Below are 20,899 nucleotides of genomic sequence, written 5' to 3'. Positions count from 1 at the left end.
TAACAATACTCTCAGAAGATCACCATTTTTAAGTTGCTTGTATAGTTCCCACAAGTCTTGTCACTGTAATATAATTTTTGAAAAAACTCCACATAGAAACTAACTTTCCAGATCAGTAATCACAGAGTATCTCCATAGTATTTTTTTTTTCTGGTTTTGAGACATGATTGAGTACAACATTGTATAAGTTTAAGGTATGCAGTGTGTTGACTTGATACACATATATTACAACGTGATCACCATGATAGCATTAGCTAACTTAACCTGTGTCATGTCCCATTATTACCATTTCTTTTTCATGGTGAGAATATTTAAGATGTACTCTCTTAGCAACTTCCAAGTGTAGAATACAGTATTATTAACTATAATTACTATGCTATACACGAGATCCACAGAACTTATCTAATTGACTGGAAGTTTATACTCATTGACCAACATCTCAATCCCTTTCCCCCAGCCTCTGATAACCACAATTCTAGTCTGTTCCTATGCTTTTTTTTAGATTCTACTTATAAATGGTATCATAGATTATTTGTCTTTCTCTGTCTGACTTAATTCACTTATCAAAACACGTTCTGTATTCATACGTATTGTTGCAGGCAGAATTTCCTTCTTTCCCATGGCTGAATAATATTTGTATATATACTATGTCTTTGTCCATTCATCCACTGATAGACACTTAGGTTGTGCGAAAAGAAATCACCAGTCATATACAAGCTCATAAATTGAGGTGGTTACATAAGGGGTTCACTAATATGGCAACATAATGTATATGATAAAAACTTCTCTCAAGCTTGACATATGTGGCTGTTCGAGGTGGTTTTCTGAAAGCTGTTAACAAACCAAGTAAACCTTGGAAGCGTACTTTAGTACTAAGAGCCTAGTTTTAGTAGAATGTGTGTTCATTTGTAGACAACAGCTTAGGTATTAATAGAAGGGTGTAAAGTAGTTCCACAGATATTCACGTTTATATATGTAATAAAATTACTTACTTTCCATGGAAATATAAGCAAAACATGATGTCCTCCATCTCCATAATATAAAGTCTTTTGTTTTGAGTATTTTCTGACACGGATATCTATTATTTTCATACCCTCAAAAAGAAATATAGAGATGCTGCTTTATTCCATCCTTATTTATAACTATTCTCTATTTCAAAATATGTTTTGCACACTGTGCTATGATGTTGAAGGCCTTTGCAGCAACAACTGAAATCTTTTTCTTTTTTAATTAATATATAATGCATTATGTGTTTCTGGGGTACAGGTCTGTGAATCATCAGGCTTACACATTTCACAGTGCTCACCATAACACATACCCTCCCTGATGTCCATAACCCAACCACCCTATCCCTCCCACTCTGAGAAGCCCTCAGTTTGTTTCCAGAGATTAAGAGTCTCTTACGGTTTATCTCCCTCCCCTGTTCCATCTTGTTTCATTTTTTTCCCTCCCTACCTTGCCACACCCCCCCCCGGCCCTGCCCCTCGAATTCCTCATATCAGAGAGGTCATATCATAATTGTATTTCTCTGATTGACTTATGAAATATGTTTAATTTCATACTTTACCAGACTATCCAAGGATATGAAACCAACTTTGACATTTTCATTTCTGATTAGTATAATCTGTTATCACTGATTTTTATTAATTCATATTCTAAGCTGTTGAAAAGTAGTCACTTAGTTTTTGTGATCTCTGCATAGCATTCTCAACACCTTTATATATGACCATATATAGGCAATTACAGATTATTTATAAGGTAATACAGCAGAGGAAGAGCGCATGTGAAAAAAGACTGTATAGTTCAGTTGGAAAATCTTAAGACGGGATCTTAATTCAAGTCCTAGCTCTATTGCTGTTACATGAAAGACAGAAAGTCCCCAAGTGTTAGAGCATTTGGATTTAATGGTCTGGGTTATTTAACTCAGTTGCTTAAGCTTGGCATAAATGAAGCCCAAGTCAGTGATCTTGAATCATATGTGATGGCTTCACACAGAGAAAACTTTCAAAGTCACGGATTATGAAAGAGGATATTAGATCAAGGGGAACTAAGTTTACAGAATGGATATGCTCAAGTCCGTGACTGTTACTAGAAAAACAGCACAAAGCAAATATCCTGCTGACAGAGATTTCAGTTGTATCATCTTCTTATAGCTCAAGTGGTGACTCTTGCTGAAATAATCTGGAGCTGAAGTATAGCCAGTCTTTATCACTGTGGCCTGTAACGTTAGTCCTCAGAGTTATAATACATTTTCGCTTCCATGCAAACTAATCAAGCAGGCTTCAGTGGGAAAACCATTGAGAACAGCCAGTCAGTAGTGGATTAGCTCTTCTTAATTCTGAGCTATGTTCTTACATACTCACATACCTATCACCATCTAACTCCCCTTAAAGTTCATTTGCATAATACTTTTGATCAGGCCCTTTTACAGATTATTTACATAGCTCATGTATGCGTTAACTAGATAAAGTTGGGTAATGACGATTGGCTTCAACTAACACAATAATGGTTGCAAGTCAAATTTTATTCATGCTATTACTCAAACATTTAAGTAATTTGTGGTTATTTCTTCTGATGCTGGCCTTCTCTTTTAAAAACAATTAAACTGAAATCCAAAAGGTCTCTGATTTTGAGTATCACATATTGAGTGGTCAATTAAATTGTTGATCACATCTGGTTTTTTAAAGAATGAAATATTTTTATGACAGGAAATTGGAAAAGAGAGATTTCCTTGTAAAATTATTCACATTTTTCTACCCAGTTTTATCTTTGGCAGGATCTCTGTGAATAGCATCTTATTCATTCTGTCAATACTGGAAGTTATTTCTGTTGTTTTATTTATAATATTTTCCCCAACGATACTAAATATTATGCTAAACAGTTTTTTGGATGGATTTTCCATAAATGACCCACTTTGCAAGGAAACAGACATTTTAGAAATCAAATTATGGATGGACAGATAAAAATATTCTTTTCTGTCTTGAATAAAGTATAATGATTATAATGCTATTACCCTGTAAATAAAAGGACAGGCTTAAATATCATTGTACCTTTTGCAAAAGGTACATATTCGTAAGAGATATATATTCATAAGAGATGAGAGAAACATAATTCTTTTTTTTTTTTTTTTTAAAGATTTTATTTAATTATTTGTCAGAGAGAGAGAGAGGGAGAGAGAGTAAGCACAGGCAGACAGAATGGCAGGCAGAGGCAGAGGGAGAAGCAGGCTCCCTGATGAGCAAGGAGCCCGATGTGGGACTCGATCCCAGGACGCTGGGATCATGACCTGAGCCGAAGGCAGCTGCTTAACCAACTGAGCCACCCAGGCGTCCCAAGAAACATAATTCTTTACTTAGTATGTAAGGCTGTTTCCCTGAAGACATCTCCCCAGGAGGATAATCTAACACCGTGCTCTGAATAAATTTCCAAAGAAAGTTTTTAGTGACTGATAGTTTTTATAAAAGGTAAACCAATGCAAATATTAACTTATATCAAAGTAGTATGTGCAAAATTCACAGTATCACCTTGAGTTAATTCTTTTCTCACTTGAAAACTAGCAGTAGGCCCACTAAATAGTTCTTTCTCCCTTATATCCAACACCCAATGCTCAATTCACACATGCAGAGAAAGTATTATTTATATTAAAATATTTAAAATGCCTGTAAAGTACTTCAAGCCTTTCACAAATCTCTTTGAGGAAGGAGTTGGTGTCCACATCTCCTGCCTTAACGAGAATGGGCAGCTTTAAATCTTTAAAGGGAATCTCTTCAGAGGTTTTAGAATATTGTGGGTAGGGACTTGGAGCAGGAGTAAAAAGCGACCATAATATTGGGACCACTTGTGGCCCCTCACCTTGTGTCTTCACCCTTTGGTCACAGCTCCCTTAAGGCACATGGCAGGAACCGCAGAAGTCACTAGGTAGGTAGGCAACACAGATGTCACGGTGTTTGTGGCGTTTCTGACGAGTGCGGCTGTAGCGTGTAGATATGCGGCTGTTATGCCGCAGGCACGGTTATGGGAACCAGGGGATTTCTAAGGGCCTCGTTTTAGTGGGTTTATAAATGCCATCATTTTAGTGAATAAAAGATGGGGTAGGGCTAGACTTCACGTGCCCTCCAAAATCAAATGGGAATTTTGTGCTGACGTACAGAATGTTTTATGAGGTAAAGATAATGTAGTTCACATTCAGGTTTCATCTTCCCTTCTCTCCTCACATAATCAGAAATCAACCTTACCACTTCATGAGAATCTTTTCTGTGTGTTTTCTCCCTCCTCCATTAACTCGATAAATTTATTCTGAGCTCTACATCAAAGGTTTAAACTTATTATAAATAATACATCTGTAGTACATAAGGATGATGACAAAAGTCATTGAGTATGTGCCTGATGTGGTTTTGATTTAAATTACACCTATTTATTTACATCACTAGTCAAAAACATCTTCTTAAAATATTTAACATTAAATCTTGTAGCTTTTTCATAGCTCACTGAAGAATCTTTCAGGATTCCTTATTGCCTGTACATATACAGAAATACTTGAGTGACTGTTACATGCTTTCTTTAAGGGTACTTTTTTTTTTTTTTAAGATTTTGTTTGTTTATGATAGAGATAACGAGAGAGGGAACACAAGCAGGGGGAGCAGGAGAGGGAGAAGCGGGATCCCAACTGAGCAGAGAGCTGAATGTGGGGCTTGATCCTAGGACCCTGGGATCATGACCTGACCCAAAAGCAGACACTTAATGACTGAGCTACCCAGGTGCCCTCTTTAAAGATGCTTTTATACAGGCTGTGTATTCCTCAGAATCACCTGATGAGGAGGGTTAGTATTAATCATAATTTTAAAGATGAGGAAACGGAGGCCAAAAGAGTTTGGATAGTTTATGTAAGGTCCTAACAAGTGGTTGGAGCCACCATTTCAACCAAGTCAACAAACTTCTCAGCTTGTGCTTTTTTGTTTTTAATTGAGATAGAATTGATGTGTCACATTCTATTAGTTGTAGATGTACCTGAGCCTATATTTTAACCTCTCCTTCACAGTTGGTTTTTGTTTAATATATGCATTTAATGAAATTCTTTATTTCTATTCAAAGCAATTTCTATTTAAAGACTGATAAAGGCATGGTTATACATTTTAAAGTAATTTTAAAGATTAATAACTTCCTCAGAAAAGTCACTGGTTTTTGTTTTTTTTTTTTCCAGAGCTAAGTAAAATTTTATCTGATTTCAGATGCCTTTGATGATAAGACATACCATTATTTTATATACTACCAGCAAAAAACATTGTCAGTTAAACTGACTGTAACAGCTCTTTCAGACTTATTTAGGCACAGCTATCAATATATCTATAACACTTTTATAGTTATTATATCTAGAATAAGTGGCTTAGGGTATTCCTATGCTTTCATCATATTCAGAGTCCAACTCTTCTGATTCACTTTTTGACTACATGTCCACAATTTTTCAACCCAATGTTCTCCTTTGGGGCTATTATAACATTGGAGATAAAGTGTTTCTTTAAAAACTCTGTCACTCTTGTGTCTGAAATTTTCTTCTAAGCCAGTGTTTATTAGAAGCTTTAATATATAGATTCCTTTTCAGTTCTAAATACCATGCTTTCCAGAGTATGATTTCCAGTTCCCTACAGGGACTGTTTTTAAAACTTAATAAGCAAACATCTTCGTCTCTTTACCAGTAGCCATCGGTTTCTGTATTGCGTGTTAGCCCGGTATGCCAGGTTATGTGTGAAGACAATGGATTTTAAGTCAGGAAGGAATCTGAGCTGGAAAGTAAAATTTGGAGGTTATCAAGGCATACATTGACAGCAAGGGTCAGAAAAGGTACATTTTGAAGCAGGTGCTGATAGAACTATAAGATCAGAACAGTGGGAACGTCCGATAAGAGGACCCCAAGGATAAGGAAACTATTGAGTTGTCAAAAATCACAGTAAGTTTTGAGGGAAACCTTGTTAATCATTTAGGCACGTTGAGGTTTTCAGCTATATCTCATGGAATAATCCTTTGGTATTATTATATACATTATTATTACATTATATATAATTATTAGATTATTTGCCTGGCAGAATGTTGAAGTCTTTTTCACAACAAATAATGTTTATAAACAATGCAGAGTTACCCCATCTTCTTTTAAGGGATGTTTCCTTCCTTTAATGGGGTAACTTACATTATATTAAGAAACGCAAATTTAGACCCTGAACTGTTGAAGAAAGCATTAGTTTCTTTTCTTTTCTTTCTTTCTTTTTTTTTTTTTTAAAGCATTAGTTTCTAAGTGGAACTAGCTTGGGGCCAATAGGCTGACACAGGAGCACCTAATTCAGAAAGTGGCACATGTGTAGGTTGAAGTCCCTGTTGGTGGTTTCTGCGCTCACAGGTATCCAGGAAGAGTAAGGCTGTCCTTAAACAGGGTGATGTTGGGAGTGCTTGAGTCCCTCTCTTACTTTCACGGTGAGGGACTGACCTCACGACCAATACTAAAAATCATGTCCAGAAGTAAACCTGTTGCAGCCTATTTTTAAATCCCATTTTAAAAGCTTATCAGGATATATTTTTTTTACAGTTCTACATAATTTGCATGCATGGGGCTACCATTCTAGAGACTGATCTGGACCCCGGAGGTATGGCGGGGAGACAGCTTTTTAAATTCTGTAACTGACCATTTACATAGATGATTCACTTCATAAGTTAAACAATTTAACTTAAATAAAGTTTTAGTTTAAGTTAAATAAACATGAGCAATCCATGTATTAGACTCTTATTTTGTTAGATTGTCTATCATTAGTACTTTTTCTTCTAGACTGTACATAACTAATTTAATGAAGTTTACTACTTTTTTGTAGGACTTTGATGTTAGTTAAAGGAAACCTGTAAAATTCCAGTTAAAAGAACCTTGAAATGATGTCTTGGGAGTGTTTGGAACTCCCTCATCTGACTTGGAGGTCTGAAGCCAACAGGAAACCGGCTGGTCCTTTCTGAAGGGAAACTTAACCAGTCACAAGAATAAAGAATTATTTTCCTCTTATTCCAGCAAACAGACATGAGATCATAGTGGTATTTCAATATCTCTTCTGACTCACTTGTGTCTCTAGCTAAACAATTTAGTGGTTTCTTTGTGAACAATTTATGTAATGTGAAACTACCAAAACTGTACCTGTAAAAAAGGACCAAATTAGCAGCCAAAGTTAGAACCCTAACTTTTTTTTAAACAAGTATTCCTAAACTGTAAGATGCTTAATTAAAGCATTGGTATCAGCATTAATCCCATGGTATTCATTATTGCTAAAAATCAGTCTAATGGGGAAGGAATGGACTATCTTCAAATTGTAAGAAAGGAACACTGTTTTTTCAAAATTGCAAAAGTATGCAAAGTATGTAAAATTATATATGAGATCTGACCATATCTGAGACAACCGAGATAGCTCACAAGTAAAACTCCCTTCAGGATACCCTTTGGAATTCATTGTAAGCTGAAATTGTGTAGGGTATTCTAATATACTAGATGGTGAGGGGAATATACCAAAAAAGCTATAAAGAGAAAACAGGGCAGATTGACAAAAATCAAACACATTTTATTTCCTAACTTGTATTTCACACTATGTTCTAGGTTATTAAAGGAGAAGCTCATAAAGTAGCAGAAGCAAGAATGTTCTAAAAGATTCAAATTTACCAACAAAGTTAAAATTTTGATTGATACTGTTATACAGCCTTAAAACCATATTTATTTACTTTGGAATGAAGTATGAGAAAATACAGGAACACAAAAACAGCATTGAACTGTTCTTTCCTGTAATACCTACTTCAAGATTAGATTATTAAGCCTCAAATTGTTATGGTTTATTGTCCTTTTGTGCAGTATGCAGAAATGTATTTGGTATGACCATTTTCTTCAGCATTTACCTTTTTGTTTGAATGCAATCAGTAGGACTTTGGGGCTGTGTAAAGAAGAAAAAGGTTAATGGGAATCCTTTGGACAGCTTCTCTGTGGCCAGATCTCATTACTGACATACTAGAGACTCAAGACATGTTTAGGGAAATGAAGTAGACAAGTTTATAGTATACTGAGACATGATACCTTCACCTTTTCTGTCCTGTTGCAGAGGCATCGTTTCAGTGTCTTCCTGCACAAAACCAATTTTTTTTAAAGATTTTTTAAATTTATTTGACAGAGATCACAAGTAGGCCGAGAGGCAGAGAGAGAGAGGGAAGCAGACTCCCCACTGAGCAGAAAGCCCGATGCGGGACTCAATCCTAGGACCCTGAGATCATGACCTGAGCCGAAGGCAGAGGCCTAACCCACTGAGCCACGCAGGTGTCCACAAAACCAATTTTTTAAAAAGATTTTTATTTATTTATTTGACAGAGCGAGGGAACCCAAGCAGGGCGAGCAGCAGGTAGAGGCAGAGAGAGAAGCAGGCTTCCAACTGAGCTGGGAGCCCGATGCGGATCTTGATCTCAGGACCCTGAGATCATGACCTGAGCAGAAGACAGATGCTTACAGACTGAGCCACCCAGGAGCCCCCAAAACAAATTTTTAATTATGCCTTGTCTATGGCCCATTCCTTTCCTATGTGAATCCCTGCCTCTACAATGCTGCTTCTCCTGTCTACTTCTTATCACCATCTACCAATGCCCACTAACCTCCTTCCTTTTTAATTTTGACTCTTATTATGTGTTTCCTGCCCACCCAGTCTCTTCCCATGCCAACAAATACAGGCATGAATGGAGCAGCTTAGAGACTATTCTACCAGTTTAAGAAGACCTTTCCAGCTCTTGAAGTTTATAATCCTACAGTCACAGAAAGTGTATTTAAGAGTGTTTAGAAAGTCTTTTTTTTCCTTTTGGTAATGCGGTAATTTTTTAAATTGAAGTATAATTTATAAATATGGTAGAATTCACTTTTCTTTTTACTAACATATAATGTATTATTTATTTCAGGGGTACAGGTCTGTGACTCATCATTCTTACACGAGTCACAGCACTCGTAGCTCATTCCTTCCACAATGTCCATCACCTGGCCACCCTATTCCTCTCATCCCCCTCCCATCCAGCAACCCTCACTTTGTTTCCTGAGATTAAGAGTCTCTTCTAGTTTGTCTCCCTCTCTGGTTTCATCTTATTTCATTTCTTTCCCCTCTCTTCCCCTATGATCCTCTGTTTTGTTTCTCAACTTCCTCGTATCAGTAAGATAATAGGATAATTGTCTTTCTCTGATTGACTTATTTCACTTAGCATAATACCCTCTAGTTCCATCCATGTCATTGCAGATGGCAAGATTTCATTTTTTTTTGATGGCTGCATAATAGTCCATTGTATATATATATACTACCTCTTCTTTATCCATTCATCTGCTGATGGACATGTGGGCTTTTGCCATCGTTTGGTTATTGTGGACATTGCTGCTCTAAACATTGGGGTGCCTGTGCCCCTTTGGATCACTACATTTGTATTTTTGGGGTAAACACCGGTAGTACGATTGCTGGGTCGTAGGGTAGTTCTGTTTTCAACTTTTTGAGGAACCTCCATACTGTTTTCCAGAGCAATTGCACCAGCTTGCATTCCCACCAGCAGTGTAGGAGGGTTCCCCTTTCTACACATCCTCACCAACATCTGTTGTTTCCTGACTTGTTAAAACCTCTCATTGAGGTTTTGATTTGTATTTCCCTGATGCCGAGTGACATTGAACACTTTTTCATTTGCCTATTGGCCATCTGGATGTCTTCTTTGCAGAAATGTCTGTTCATGTCTTCTTCACATTTCTTGATTGGATTCTTTATTCTTTGGGTGTTGAGTTTGATAAGTTCTTTATAGATTTGGAATCCTAGCCCTTTATCTGATAGGTCGTTTGCAAATATCTTCTCCCATTCTGTCAGTTACCTTTTGGTTTTGTCGACTGTTTTCTTTGCTGTGCAAGAGCTTTTTATCTTGATGAAGTCCCAATAGTTCATTTTTGCCCTTGCTTCCCTTGCCATTGGTGATGTGTCTAGGAAGAGGTTGCTATTTGTGTTCTCCTCTAGGATTTGGATGGATTCCTGTCTCACATTGAGGTCTTTCACCCATTTTCAGTCTACTTTTGTGTATGGTTTAAGGAAATGGTCCAGTTTCATTCTTCTGCATGTGACTGTCCAGTCTTCCCTACACCATTTGTTGAAGAGACCATCTTTTTTCCATTGAACCTATTTCCTCATTTGTTGAAGATTAGTTGACCATAGAGTTGAGGGTCCATTTCTGGTTTTTCTGTTCTGTTCCATTGATCTATATGTCTGTTTTTATGCCAGTACCATACAGTCTTCATGATGGCTACTTTGTAATAGAGCTTTAAGTCCAGAATTATGATGCTACCAGTTTTGGTTTTCTTTTTCAACATTCCTCTGGCTATTTGGGGTCTTTTCTGGTTCCATACAAATTTTAGGATTATTTGTTCCATTTTTTTGAAAACAGTTGATGGTGTTTTGATAGGGATTGCACTGAATGTGTAGATTGCTCTAGGTAGCATGGACATTTTAACATATGTTCTTCCAATCCATGAGCATGGAACGTTTCCATTTCTTTGTGTCTTCCTCACTTTCTTTCACTGAGTGATCTATATAGTTTTCGGAGTACAGATTCTTTGCCTCTTTGGTTAGGTTTATCCCTAGGTATCTTATGGTTTGGGGTGTAATTGTAAATGAGGTCAACTCCTTAGTTTCTCTTTCTTCTATCTCATTGTTTGTGTATAGAAATGTAACTGATTTCTGTGCATTGATTTTACATCCTTCCACTTTGCTCAGTTCCTGTTTGAGTTCTAGCAATTTTGGAGTGGAGTCTTCTGGGTTTTCCACATAGAATTTCATGTCATCTGTAGAGAAAGTTTGACTTCTTTGCTTATTCAGATGCCTGTGTGTGTTTTTTGTGTCCTGCAACTTTGGGGAACTCATTTGGTAGTTCTGATAGCCTTTTTGTGAAATCTTTAGGGTACTCAACATATAAATCATGTCACCTGCAAACAGATATTTTTACTTCTTCCTTTTTAATTTAGACATCTTCTATTCATTTTTATGCCTACTAGTGCTGGCTAGGACTTCTAGTACCAGTTTGAATTTGGAGTGGTGACAGTGAGCATCCTTGTCTGGTTTCTGATCTTAGAGGAAAAGATTTCAGTCTTTGATATTTGACTCTGACATTAGTTGTGTGCTTTTCATATATGGCCTTTATTACATTGAGGTAGTTTCCTTCTATTCCTCATTTATTGAGTGGTTTTTTTTTTTTTAATAAAAGTGTATTGAGTGTTATCAAATGTGTTTCCTACATCATTTGAGATGATCGTGTGTTTTTTTTCTTTTCTATTAATGTGGTGTATTACACTGATATTTTTTAAAGACTTATTTATTTGACAGAGAGACAGACAGCAAGAGAGGAAACACAGGCAGGGAGAGTAGAGAGGAAGAAGCAGCTTCCTGCTGAATAGGGAGCCTGATCCAGGGCTCAATCCCAAGATCCTGTGATCATGACCTGAGCTGAAGGCAGACGCTTAATGACTGAGCCACCCAGGCACCCCTATTACACTGATTTTTTAAAAGATTTTTTATTTATTTATATATTTCAGAGAGAGAAAGAGAGTGAGTGCAAGCATGAGCAAGGAGAGGGGCAGAGGGAAAAGCAGACAACTTGCTGAGCAGGGACACCCCCACCCCCCGCCCCATGCAGAACTCAATCCCAGGACCCTGGTATCATGACCTGAGCTGAAGGCAGGCACTTAATCAGCTGACCCACGTAGGTGCCCCTACATTGATTTTTATATGTTGAACCTTCCTTGCATTCTAGAATCTCTTTGTTATTTTTATAATGGTGTCTTTCAAAGAGAAGTTTCTAATTGTTATGAAATCCTTTTATTTTTTCATGGATCCTGCTTTTGGTGTTTTATCTAAGAAACCTTTTCCTAACCCATGGAAAGGTTGTCTCCTGTGGTTTCTTCTAGGAGTTTTATATTTTATAACAGTTTTAAGTTTTCAGTTAAATTTTATATGGGATTATGAGACATAACTCAAGATTCTGTGTGTGTGTGTTTATCTAGTTCATTTAGCATCATTTGTTTAAAAGGCTATTCTTTTTCCCTTGAATTGCCTTTAGATTTTTTTAATCTTCAATTCAATCATTTCCAGATATTTTCATTTCTTTGTGAAGATCCCACTTTCTGTCTGGCATAATACAAGAACTTCCTTTCATATATTTCCTATTATACCTAATGGTAATGAATTCCCCAGCTTTTCTTTGTCTGAAAAACTCATTATTTCACCTTCATTTAGAAATGTCTTACCATTGTGTGTAAAATTCTGGGTTGAGAATTATTTTCTTTTGGCACTATCACACAGTTGCCTTCTGGACTGCGTAGTTTGATGAGAAACTACTGTAACTGTCATTTTGTTCCTTTATATGTAATATGTTTTGGGGCCTTTTGGATTTGTCATTAAATGACCTTTATTTATTTATTTTTTAATTCTCATGCATTGCACCTTTAAATATTTCTTCTGCTATCTTTTTTCTCTTTTCTCTTTCTGGGATGCCAATTAGACATTTGTTAGACAGTTTGGTATCCACTCTCCCTCCCCCCTCCCCTGCCCCCCCCCCCCCCCATGTCTTAGATACTGTGTTTCTTTTTTCTTTTTTTTCTCTTTGTGTTTCAGTTGGGCTAATTTTAAGATTTATTTATTAGAGAGTGCTGGAGTGGGGGGCAGAGGGAGAGGGAGAAACAGACTCCCCACTGAGCAGGCGGCCTTACTTGGGGTTCAGCCCTAGCATCCCAGGATCATGACCTAAGCCAAAGGCAGATGCTTAACTGACTAAGCCACCCCGGTGTCCCCAGTTTGGCTAATTTCAATTGGCCAAATGAACTGATTTCTAAATTACACCAAAACAAGACATTCTGTTTAGGAATACTAACCTTTTCCTGAACGGGTCCTTTGTAGATTCTCCAAGTTCCAGATCTGTGTTTTATATATGAAATCTCTTGTTATTTTGTATGCTTGATAGATTGATTTAGAATGGAAATCTAAATAGTAGAATCCATAGATTATACTAATCAAGGCCAGTGTGAAATCCTGTCCCAAATGTAAGATTCGAAATACTTACATTTAAACTTATATTAAAAACTTAATTAAAATTTAATAGTTAAAACATTTACTATTCATTATGTTAATTAATTTAACCCTAGGTTGGTTTTGTAATTACTTCATAAGAATGCATTTTACTTTAATGAATACCTTTTTTTTTTCCCCATTTAGGTTGTCATGTGTTAGCTAAATCTGCATAGATTGGCAAGCTCTGGGCTGTGCTCAAAGTGGAAGGATAGGTGGGATAACTAGAAAATACTTGTTGGAGAAGACCTGAATCTGTGAAAGAGAAGAATGCATTCTTGATGTTTGATGCTGAATTTAGAAAATTTAGAGCAAAAAATCATAGGGAAGCAAAGTGAAAGTCTGATTGGGAGGAAGAAACCCTCTCAGGCAAGCCAGCTTGACTAGAACAGGAGATGTAACCCATGTGTCTCAATCCAAGAAGATTAGGCAGATTGATACCACCAAGCAGTTAACACAGTTCTCTATGGATGTTGTTTGGGTGTCCCCAAAATTTAACTCAATTCTTAAACTACCTGGAGATAGCATTAGACTTCACAGGGTAAGGGCTCAGACCCACAATACTGCTTCCTCTTCAGATGCCAATCTCAAGTCCAGTTGTTTCTGATATATTGGCTATAAATTAGAGGTTCCCACAAGTTGTTGGATTAAGTTGCTAGAGTGGCTCACAGAACTGAGGAAACTGGTTTTACTTACTAGATGATCAGTTTATTGTAAAGGATATGAATGAACAGCTGGGTGAAATGATGCATAAGACAAGATCATGAAAGCAGGAGCTTTTTCTGTGGAGTTTGGGGTCTAGCACATAAATGTTTCTGGGTCACCAACATCCTCTAAAGCTCTCAGAAACCCATTCTCTTGGGGTTTTATGGAGGCTTCATTGCTCAGATATGATTGATAAACTCAGTGGCCCTTGGTGACTGACTTCTAGCCCATCTCCCCTCCCTGGAGACCAGGACGTGGGACTGAAAGTTTCAGCTCGTTAGTCAAAGTTGGTTTTCCTGGAAATCAGCCCCCACATCTTTAGAAGGGTTCTAAAAATGACCTCATTGACATAAACTCTGTTGTAGTGGAAAGGAGCTTCTTTTGAATAGCAAGATCTCCGTTTCCCCTTTAAGACTCTAGAGGGATTTCTGAAACAGGACAAAAGACCAAATGTAACAAAAGATGCCCCCAGGAGTTTGATATTTGCATATATCAAGTGTTTAAATTAGTTCAATAAGATTTTAGTTGTCAGATTGAAGGGTCTCCTTAAATAAAACTCCTCTATAGGGAAAAAAGTGGTAGGTGGTTTTAAAAAATATCTAATTAAGTCAGAACAGGTGCATGCTTTGCTCAGAAAAACCGAATTTGGAAAATTATTCCACAAAAGACGGAATAGAAAAGAATTTTCTTTTCAAGGATAGAAGGGGGTTGTAAATTAATGGCTTAGCTTATTGTTTGATTTTTGTCCTTTCATGTTTAGATGAAATTTTCTCACTTAGTAAACTTTGGAAAAATTTTAAAACTTTTTATTTGTAACTAATTTTAGACTTATAGAAGAGTTAAAAAACTATGTAAAGAAACCCTCACCCAACTTCCTTTATTGTTAGCATTTCTTACAAGCCATAATAATTATCAAATTAATATCGATACAGTAGTACTAACTCTGGTTTACGAGACTTGTTTTCATCATTGCACTTTTCCTAGGAATCTATCCATTTGCATTTAATTATGTCTTCTTATTCTCCACCATTCTGTTTCTCACTCTTGTCTTCTCTTGACACTGGAAGAGTACCAACCAGTTTTGTTTTTTTTTTTTAAGATTTTATTTATTTATTTGACAGAGATTACAAGTAGGCAAGAGAGGCAGGCAGAGAGAGAGAGGAGGAAGCAGGCTCCCTGCTGATCAGAGAGCCCGATTCGGGACTCGATCCCAGGACCCTGCGATCATGACCTGAGCTGAAGGCAGAGGCTTTAACCCACTGTGCCACCCAGGTGCCCTGCAACCAGTTATTTTGTAGAATTTCCTCGGTTTGGGTTTATGATGTTATCTCATGTTTAGAATGAGGTTATGCCTTTTTGGCAAGAATACCACAGAAATTATCTTGTGTCTTTCCCTATGCATTGTATCAGAGGGTTCAAGTTGCTGATACATCTTCTTATTAGTGATGAGATTTAGCGATCTTACTGATAAGAGCATGCTTTCTTTTATATACTACATAATTAAATTGCTTTTAAAAATATCAGTCCAGGGTGACTGGGTGGCTCATTCAGTTAAGCATCCAACTCTTGATTTCTGCTCAGGTCATGGAGCTCAGGCTTATGAAATCAATTCCCGTGCCGGACATGGAGCCTGCTTAAGATTCTCTCTCTCCCTTTACCCCTCCCCCCTCCCATATCTCTCTCTCTTTTCCCCTCCCTCTCTTAAAAAAAAAAAACAAAACAGAAAAATCAGTCCATCAAAGCATTTACTCTGTGATATAAATAACCTACCAAAAACCAAAAATGCAGATTACAGAAAGCCATCATCATCACTAGTTAGTTAACGGGATGAGGTTTATAGAATTTCACTAAAAGGAGGAAACTGTTAAATAATAAGAAAGAAGAGGGGCGTCTGGGTGGCTCAGTCAGTTAGGCATCTTACTCTTGTTTTTGGTTCAGGTCATGATCTCAAAGTCCTGCAGGCTTGAGCCCCATTCCGGTCTCCGTGTTCAGCCGGGAGTCCGATTGAGATTCTCTCTCTCCTGTCCCTTACCCACCCCCTGTGTGTGTTCTCTCTCTCTCTCTCTCTCTCAAATAAATACATCTTTTTCTTTCAGATGAGGCAATTCTTTCTTTAGGGGACAGTTAACAAAGGAATTATCAAGAGAGGAATCTTCCCAGTTAATAGGATTGTCTTTATAATAGAAAAATTGTCTTGGTTCAGGCAGTTAACTTTGGATAACTTATTAAGTAGAACAGTAAATGAAGAAATAGCTTTTTGCTTTTAGGGTTTTTTTGTTTGTTTTATATGTGACATGGAATTCTATCAGAAATTAAGTCATTAGGACCAATGTCTAGGTGTAGCCTCTCATAATACCTGAAATAAATGTATTGTGACAAATTTTTCGTGTATTGGGCATTTCGAAATTATGAGTAATGTGAAATAATAACAGTTACAGAAGAAATACTACATTACATGTCTCAAGCCTTATTGACATTGCAGCATCCTTACGTGTTTCACAAAGGAATGAAATTGTACTTCAGGGTTTCCTGCATTTGGTGCAGCCACTATGGAAAACAGTTTGAAGGTTTCTCAGAAATTAAAAATAGGAATATTATATGATCCATTAATTTCACTTCTGGGCATTTACCCAAAGAAAATGAAAATACTAATTCTAAAAGATACACGCACCCTTAGGTTTATTGCAGCATTATTTACAATGGCCAAGATAGGGAAGCAGCCCAAGGTCCATCAATAGATGAATGGATAAAGAAGATGTGGTATGGGGGCACCTGGGTGGCTCAGTTGTTAAGCATCTGCTTTCGGCTCAGGTCATGATCCTAAGGTCCCAGGGATCGAGCCCCGAATCGGGCTCCTTGCTTAGCTGGCAGCCTGCTTCCCCCTCTCTGTCTCTGCCTGCCTGTGGTCTCTCTGTCAAATAAATAAATAAAATATTAAACACACACACACATACACACACACACACACAAATATCAGAATATATTCAGACGGGTAGATGGAACAGAGCAATACACTGGATCCTGTGTGTGTTTTGGTCTGTTAGAAAACTAGATCCCAAAATTGTAAATTGTGTATGATTATCACTGTTGTACTCTAGAAATATCGTATTATATGTCAGCCATATTTTTATTGAAAATAAAAAAATTTAATACCCACCTCTAAAAAATAACACAGTACATTGTTAGGTTTTGCCTGTAGATATTTTTCAGGATATAATGTTTATTCCTCAAAAGAGAATGGGTAGATACTGTTCTGTAGATATAGTATCCGTCCTAATGAAGGTGGGAACTAGTCTGCATTAAGCCTACTACTGTGATACTTTTTCTGTTTCTTCACTTGCAGGATTTTCTTCAGCAGGAAGATTTCAGTGAAATATTTGTTTTTATTCTTTTCGGATTATCTTTGAGACATTCATGGGCTGTAAAACGATAAAACTAATAGAATGGAGTACTGCGCACCTCCAAAGTGACAATATTCAGTGTAATAGAATTTTCTTCTCTTTTAGTTCAGCAATCAGCAAACACTGGGAGGCTGAACTGGCTACCCTCAAAGGAAATAATGCCAAACTCACTGCGGCCCTGTTGGAGTCCACTGCCAATGTGAAACAATGGAAACAGCAGCTTGCTGCCTATCAGGAGGAAGCAGAACGTCTGCACAAGCGGGTAAGCTCAGAGCTGCAGCTGGCCCTGGGGACTGATGCCTAACACGTTTTCCTGACCAGCAGAGACATACATGTAGGTTCCTTGCAAGGATATCTGGAGATAGTCATTTCTTGTCAGAACACACATATAGATGGTAGCAAATGTGGGTTTACTTAGTTAAGAAAAATACTTTTCTGGGACGCCAGGGTGGCTCAGTGGGTTAAGCCTCTGCCTTCAGCTCAGGTCATGATCTCAGGGTCCTGGGATCGAGTCCCGTGTTGGGCTCTCTGCTCAGCAGGGAGCCTGCTTCCCCCTCTATCTGCTTGCCTCTCTGCCTACTTGTGATCTCTCTCTCTCTCTGTCAAATAAATAAAATATTTAAAAAAGAAAAATACTTTTCTATTCTGCCACTTACTAGCTCTCTGACCTTTGGTAAGTTACCCCTTTCTGCTCAATATTCTATGTATAAAATAGGAATAATAATATATAGTCTGTAGAATTCCTGTGAAAATGAATAGAGAAAATGAATTGATGTGCAGTTGCACCGAGTTAATGATAGATGCTTTTATTATTTAATTTTATTGTTTTTTTTTTTATTTTTGAGGAAGGAACAACTTAAAAAATACAGGTAAGAAGTTCTTTATAAAGGTTGGTTACACAAAGATTCCCCCACTATCCAAAAGTAAAGCAATCCTGTGAAACCTTTCTTAAGCCAAAGTAGTATAAAGGGAAGAATATCTCCTGCTTTCCAGAAGTTCACTTTGTCTTTACGAAAGACCTATGTTAGTATCTGTTTTTGCTAACCGACAAATCTGAGGACCGTTTTTAGTTTTGCCAATAAAAGCTGTTACCATACTAATACAGGTCTTTTATGAATGTGAAGTGGCCTAATGCAAACTCTCAGAAAGTGGGGGACACTTGTATTTGTAATTTCAAACAGGAAAAGAAGATCAGAAATCCCAGTATAAATAATATTAGAAGCCCAAACAGTTGCTTGAGAAGAATTTTTTTGTATTCAGAGCATTTGCATTTACCCAGCAGGACGTAGATGCCACTAGTTTCCTTTTTTAGGAAGCATACCAAAGAAGTGAATTTCATAGACCATAGGAAATGGGTTTACTACCAGAGCACAATTTGAGGAATGGAGTAGGATCAGGGTGACAGGGAAAGTAATATGAAATAGAGACAGGGAGGGAGAGTAAGAAACCTGAGTAAATGTCATCCTATTGTATGTATAAAGGTTAACTTACGAGGAAGAAGAAGGAAGTTATTTAATATGTATAGAATTTCCATTTTGCAAGATGATAAATTTCTGGAGATCTTTTTCATAACAGTGTGAATATACTTAACACTACTGAATTGTACATTTAAAAATGGCTAAGACGATAAATTTTATTCTGTGGTTTTTACCACAATAAAATAAATTAATCCATAACAGTTAACTCATGAGCCAATAAATAGTCACTAAAGAACTGTCATATCCCCTTGCTGTATAATCTCTGTCCTTAAGGAAATTTTGGGTTAAATTGTGAATTGGATTTTAAAGATCTAAGAAATGAAATCTTTCTGTTTATTCACATTTATAATTTTCAGTGCTCTTCTTTCCCTCTTGTAGATTAGAATTTCCATCAGGTGTCATTTCCTCGAAGCCTAAATTCCTTTGCAGTTTCAGCCCAAGTGGTGTAAGGGGCAGCTTTTGGTATTTACCATAGGTTGTGTTTCCTAGTTCTTCACATGTCTAGTCATTTTAGTTGTATGTTAGACATTTGAAATTAGATGACGTACAGTAAGATTCTTTTATCTTACTCTGAATGATGTTGATTTTTGTTTGAGCCAAACAGTTAAACTTACTTACAGATTTCCCTAAATTGTGGAGGTATGGACTTAGGCTTCATTAGAGTCCATTTATTTTAATTTTGCCCTTTAACCCTATGGTAAATTCCCTAGTCCTGGGAAATCTTTATTTCTAAGGCATAACCCTTCTGGTGTTTCACTGGAAAGCTTGAGCTAATAACCCATGTCCTCTAATTTGATAGGACTGAAACGTCAAACTCTTCTCTCTGTGGTGAACCCCACCACAACTCAGCTCCTGCAGCCTTCCAGCTCCTCCCAACAGTCCCATGCTGGACTCCTTGGATCTTACCTGTGTGTGTGTAGTTCAAGGGTTAGCCAAAGATTTGAAGGGAGTCTATATGTTTATTTGGGGGCTTTCTTCATACAGTTCCTCCAATTTCTAGCTGCTTCAGCTGTGCTAAGGAATCCCCAGACCCTCAGGCTTCTCAGGGCAAAAAGACCACAGGTTTCTATTTAAGTTCTAGTCAAGCAATGCAGCCAGACTACAGAGTTCCTTCAAGCAAAAGGATGTGTAAATGTGTTTTTTTTTTTAATTAAATTTAATTTTTTTCAGTGTTCCAAGATTCATTGTTTATGCACCACACCCAGTGCTCCATGTAATACGTGCCCTCCTTAATACCCACCACCAGTCTCACCCAACCCCCCACCACCTTCCCATCCAAAACCCTCAGTTTGTTTCTGAGTCCACAATCTCTCATGGTTCATCTCCACCTCCGATTTCCCCCAACTCACTTCTCCTCTCCATCTGCCTGTGTCTTCCTTGTTATTCCTTATGCTCCACAAGTAAGTGAACCAAATGATAACTGACTTGGCTTGACTTATTTCACTCAGCATAATCTCTTCCAGTCCCATCCATGTTGATACAAAAGTTGGGTATTCATCCTTTCTAATGGAGGCATAATACTCCATTGTATATATGGACCAGATCTTCTTTATCCATTCATCTGCTGAAGGGCATCTTGACCCTTTCCACAGTTTGGTGACCGTGGTCATTGCTGCTGTGACCGTTGGGGTACAGATGGCCCTTCTTTTCACTACATCTGTATCTTTGGGGTACCCAATGTGATTGCTTTCTTTCTGTCTCTTGCTCTACTTTGTCACTTACCAGGGTATTCAAACGGTTGAATTTTACGTTTTGGTCATGATTTGCAATTGTTATCTGTGGGAAGGTTTTTCTAGTAAAAAGTACTCCATCATAATCAGAACTGGAACTCCCCATGATGAATTCATTATCTATCTAATTGGACAAAAAAAAACCAAAAAACAAAAAAATAAAAAACTCCTATATATTGAACAATAAGGAAATAATTCCCAAGATTTTGAATACATTTCATTTTGGGGACCACAGGACAGGAAAGCCTAGAGGAATTAAGTAAATAGGAATGACTTTCTGGTGAAAGTAAATGCTGAGCTGAGAGCTGAAGGTTTGCTAATGTCTGAACAGCTTCAGTGGTAAGAGTGGATATTCTAGTTAAGTCAGCAAGATGGGTGTGAGAGTGGTTTATTCTTAGCATGAGGAGACTTGCCTATTCTTAGCTGGAAAAACCACATATGTGGTGTCTTGGGTGATGAGG

The 20,899-nt window shown here is 37.3% G+C and overlaps 1 protein-coding gene across 1 annotated transcript in view; it reads left to right on the top strand.

The window, feature by feature from the left end:
• LOC111148296 (homer scaffolding protein 1) overlaps window positions 1-20,899 on the top strand; it is a 132,119-nt gene that overhangs the window by 90,893 nt on the left and 20,327 nt on the right. Inside the window, exon 6 of the mRNA XM_022504784.1 lies at window positions 17,336-17,492. Within this exon, the coding sequence (XP_022360492.1) occupies window positions 17,336-17,492 (157 nt within the window). The remainder of the gene's footprint in view (window positions 1-17,335; window positions 17,493-20,899) is intronic.

This window comes from Enhydra lutris, unplaced genomic scaffold (genome assembly GCF_002288905.1).
Source record: "Enhydra lutris kenyoni isolate GAN:26980312 unplaced genomic scaffold, ASM228890v2 scaffoldscaffold19, whole genome shotgun sequence".
Lineage (NCBI taxonomy): Eukaryota > Metazoa > Chordata > Mammalia > Carnivora > Mustelidae > Enhydra > Enhydra lutris.
The sequence above is the reverse complement of the archived record's forward strand: the minus strand, read 5'-3'. Positions and strand labels throughout refer to the sequence as shown.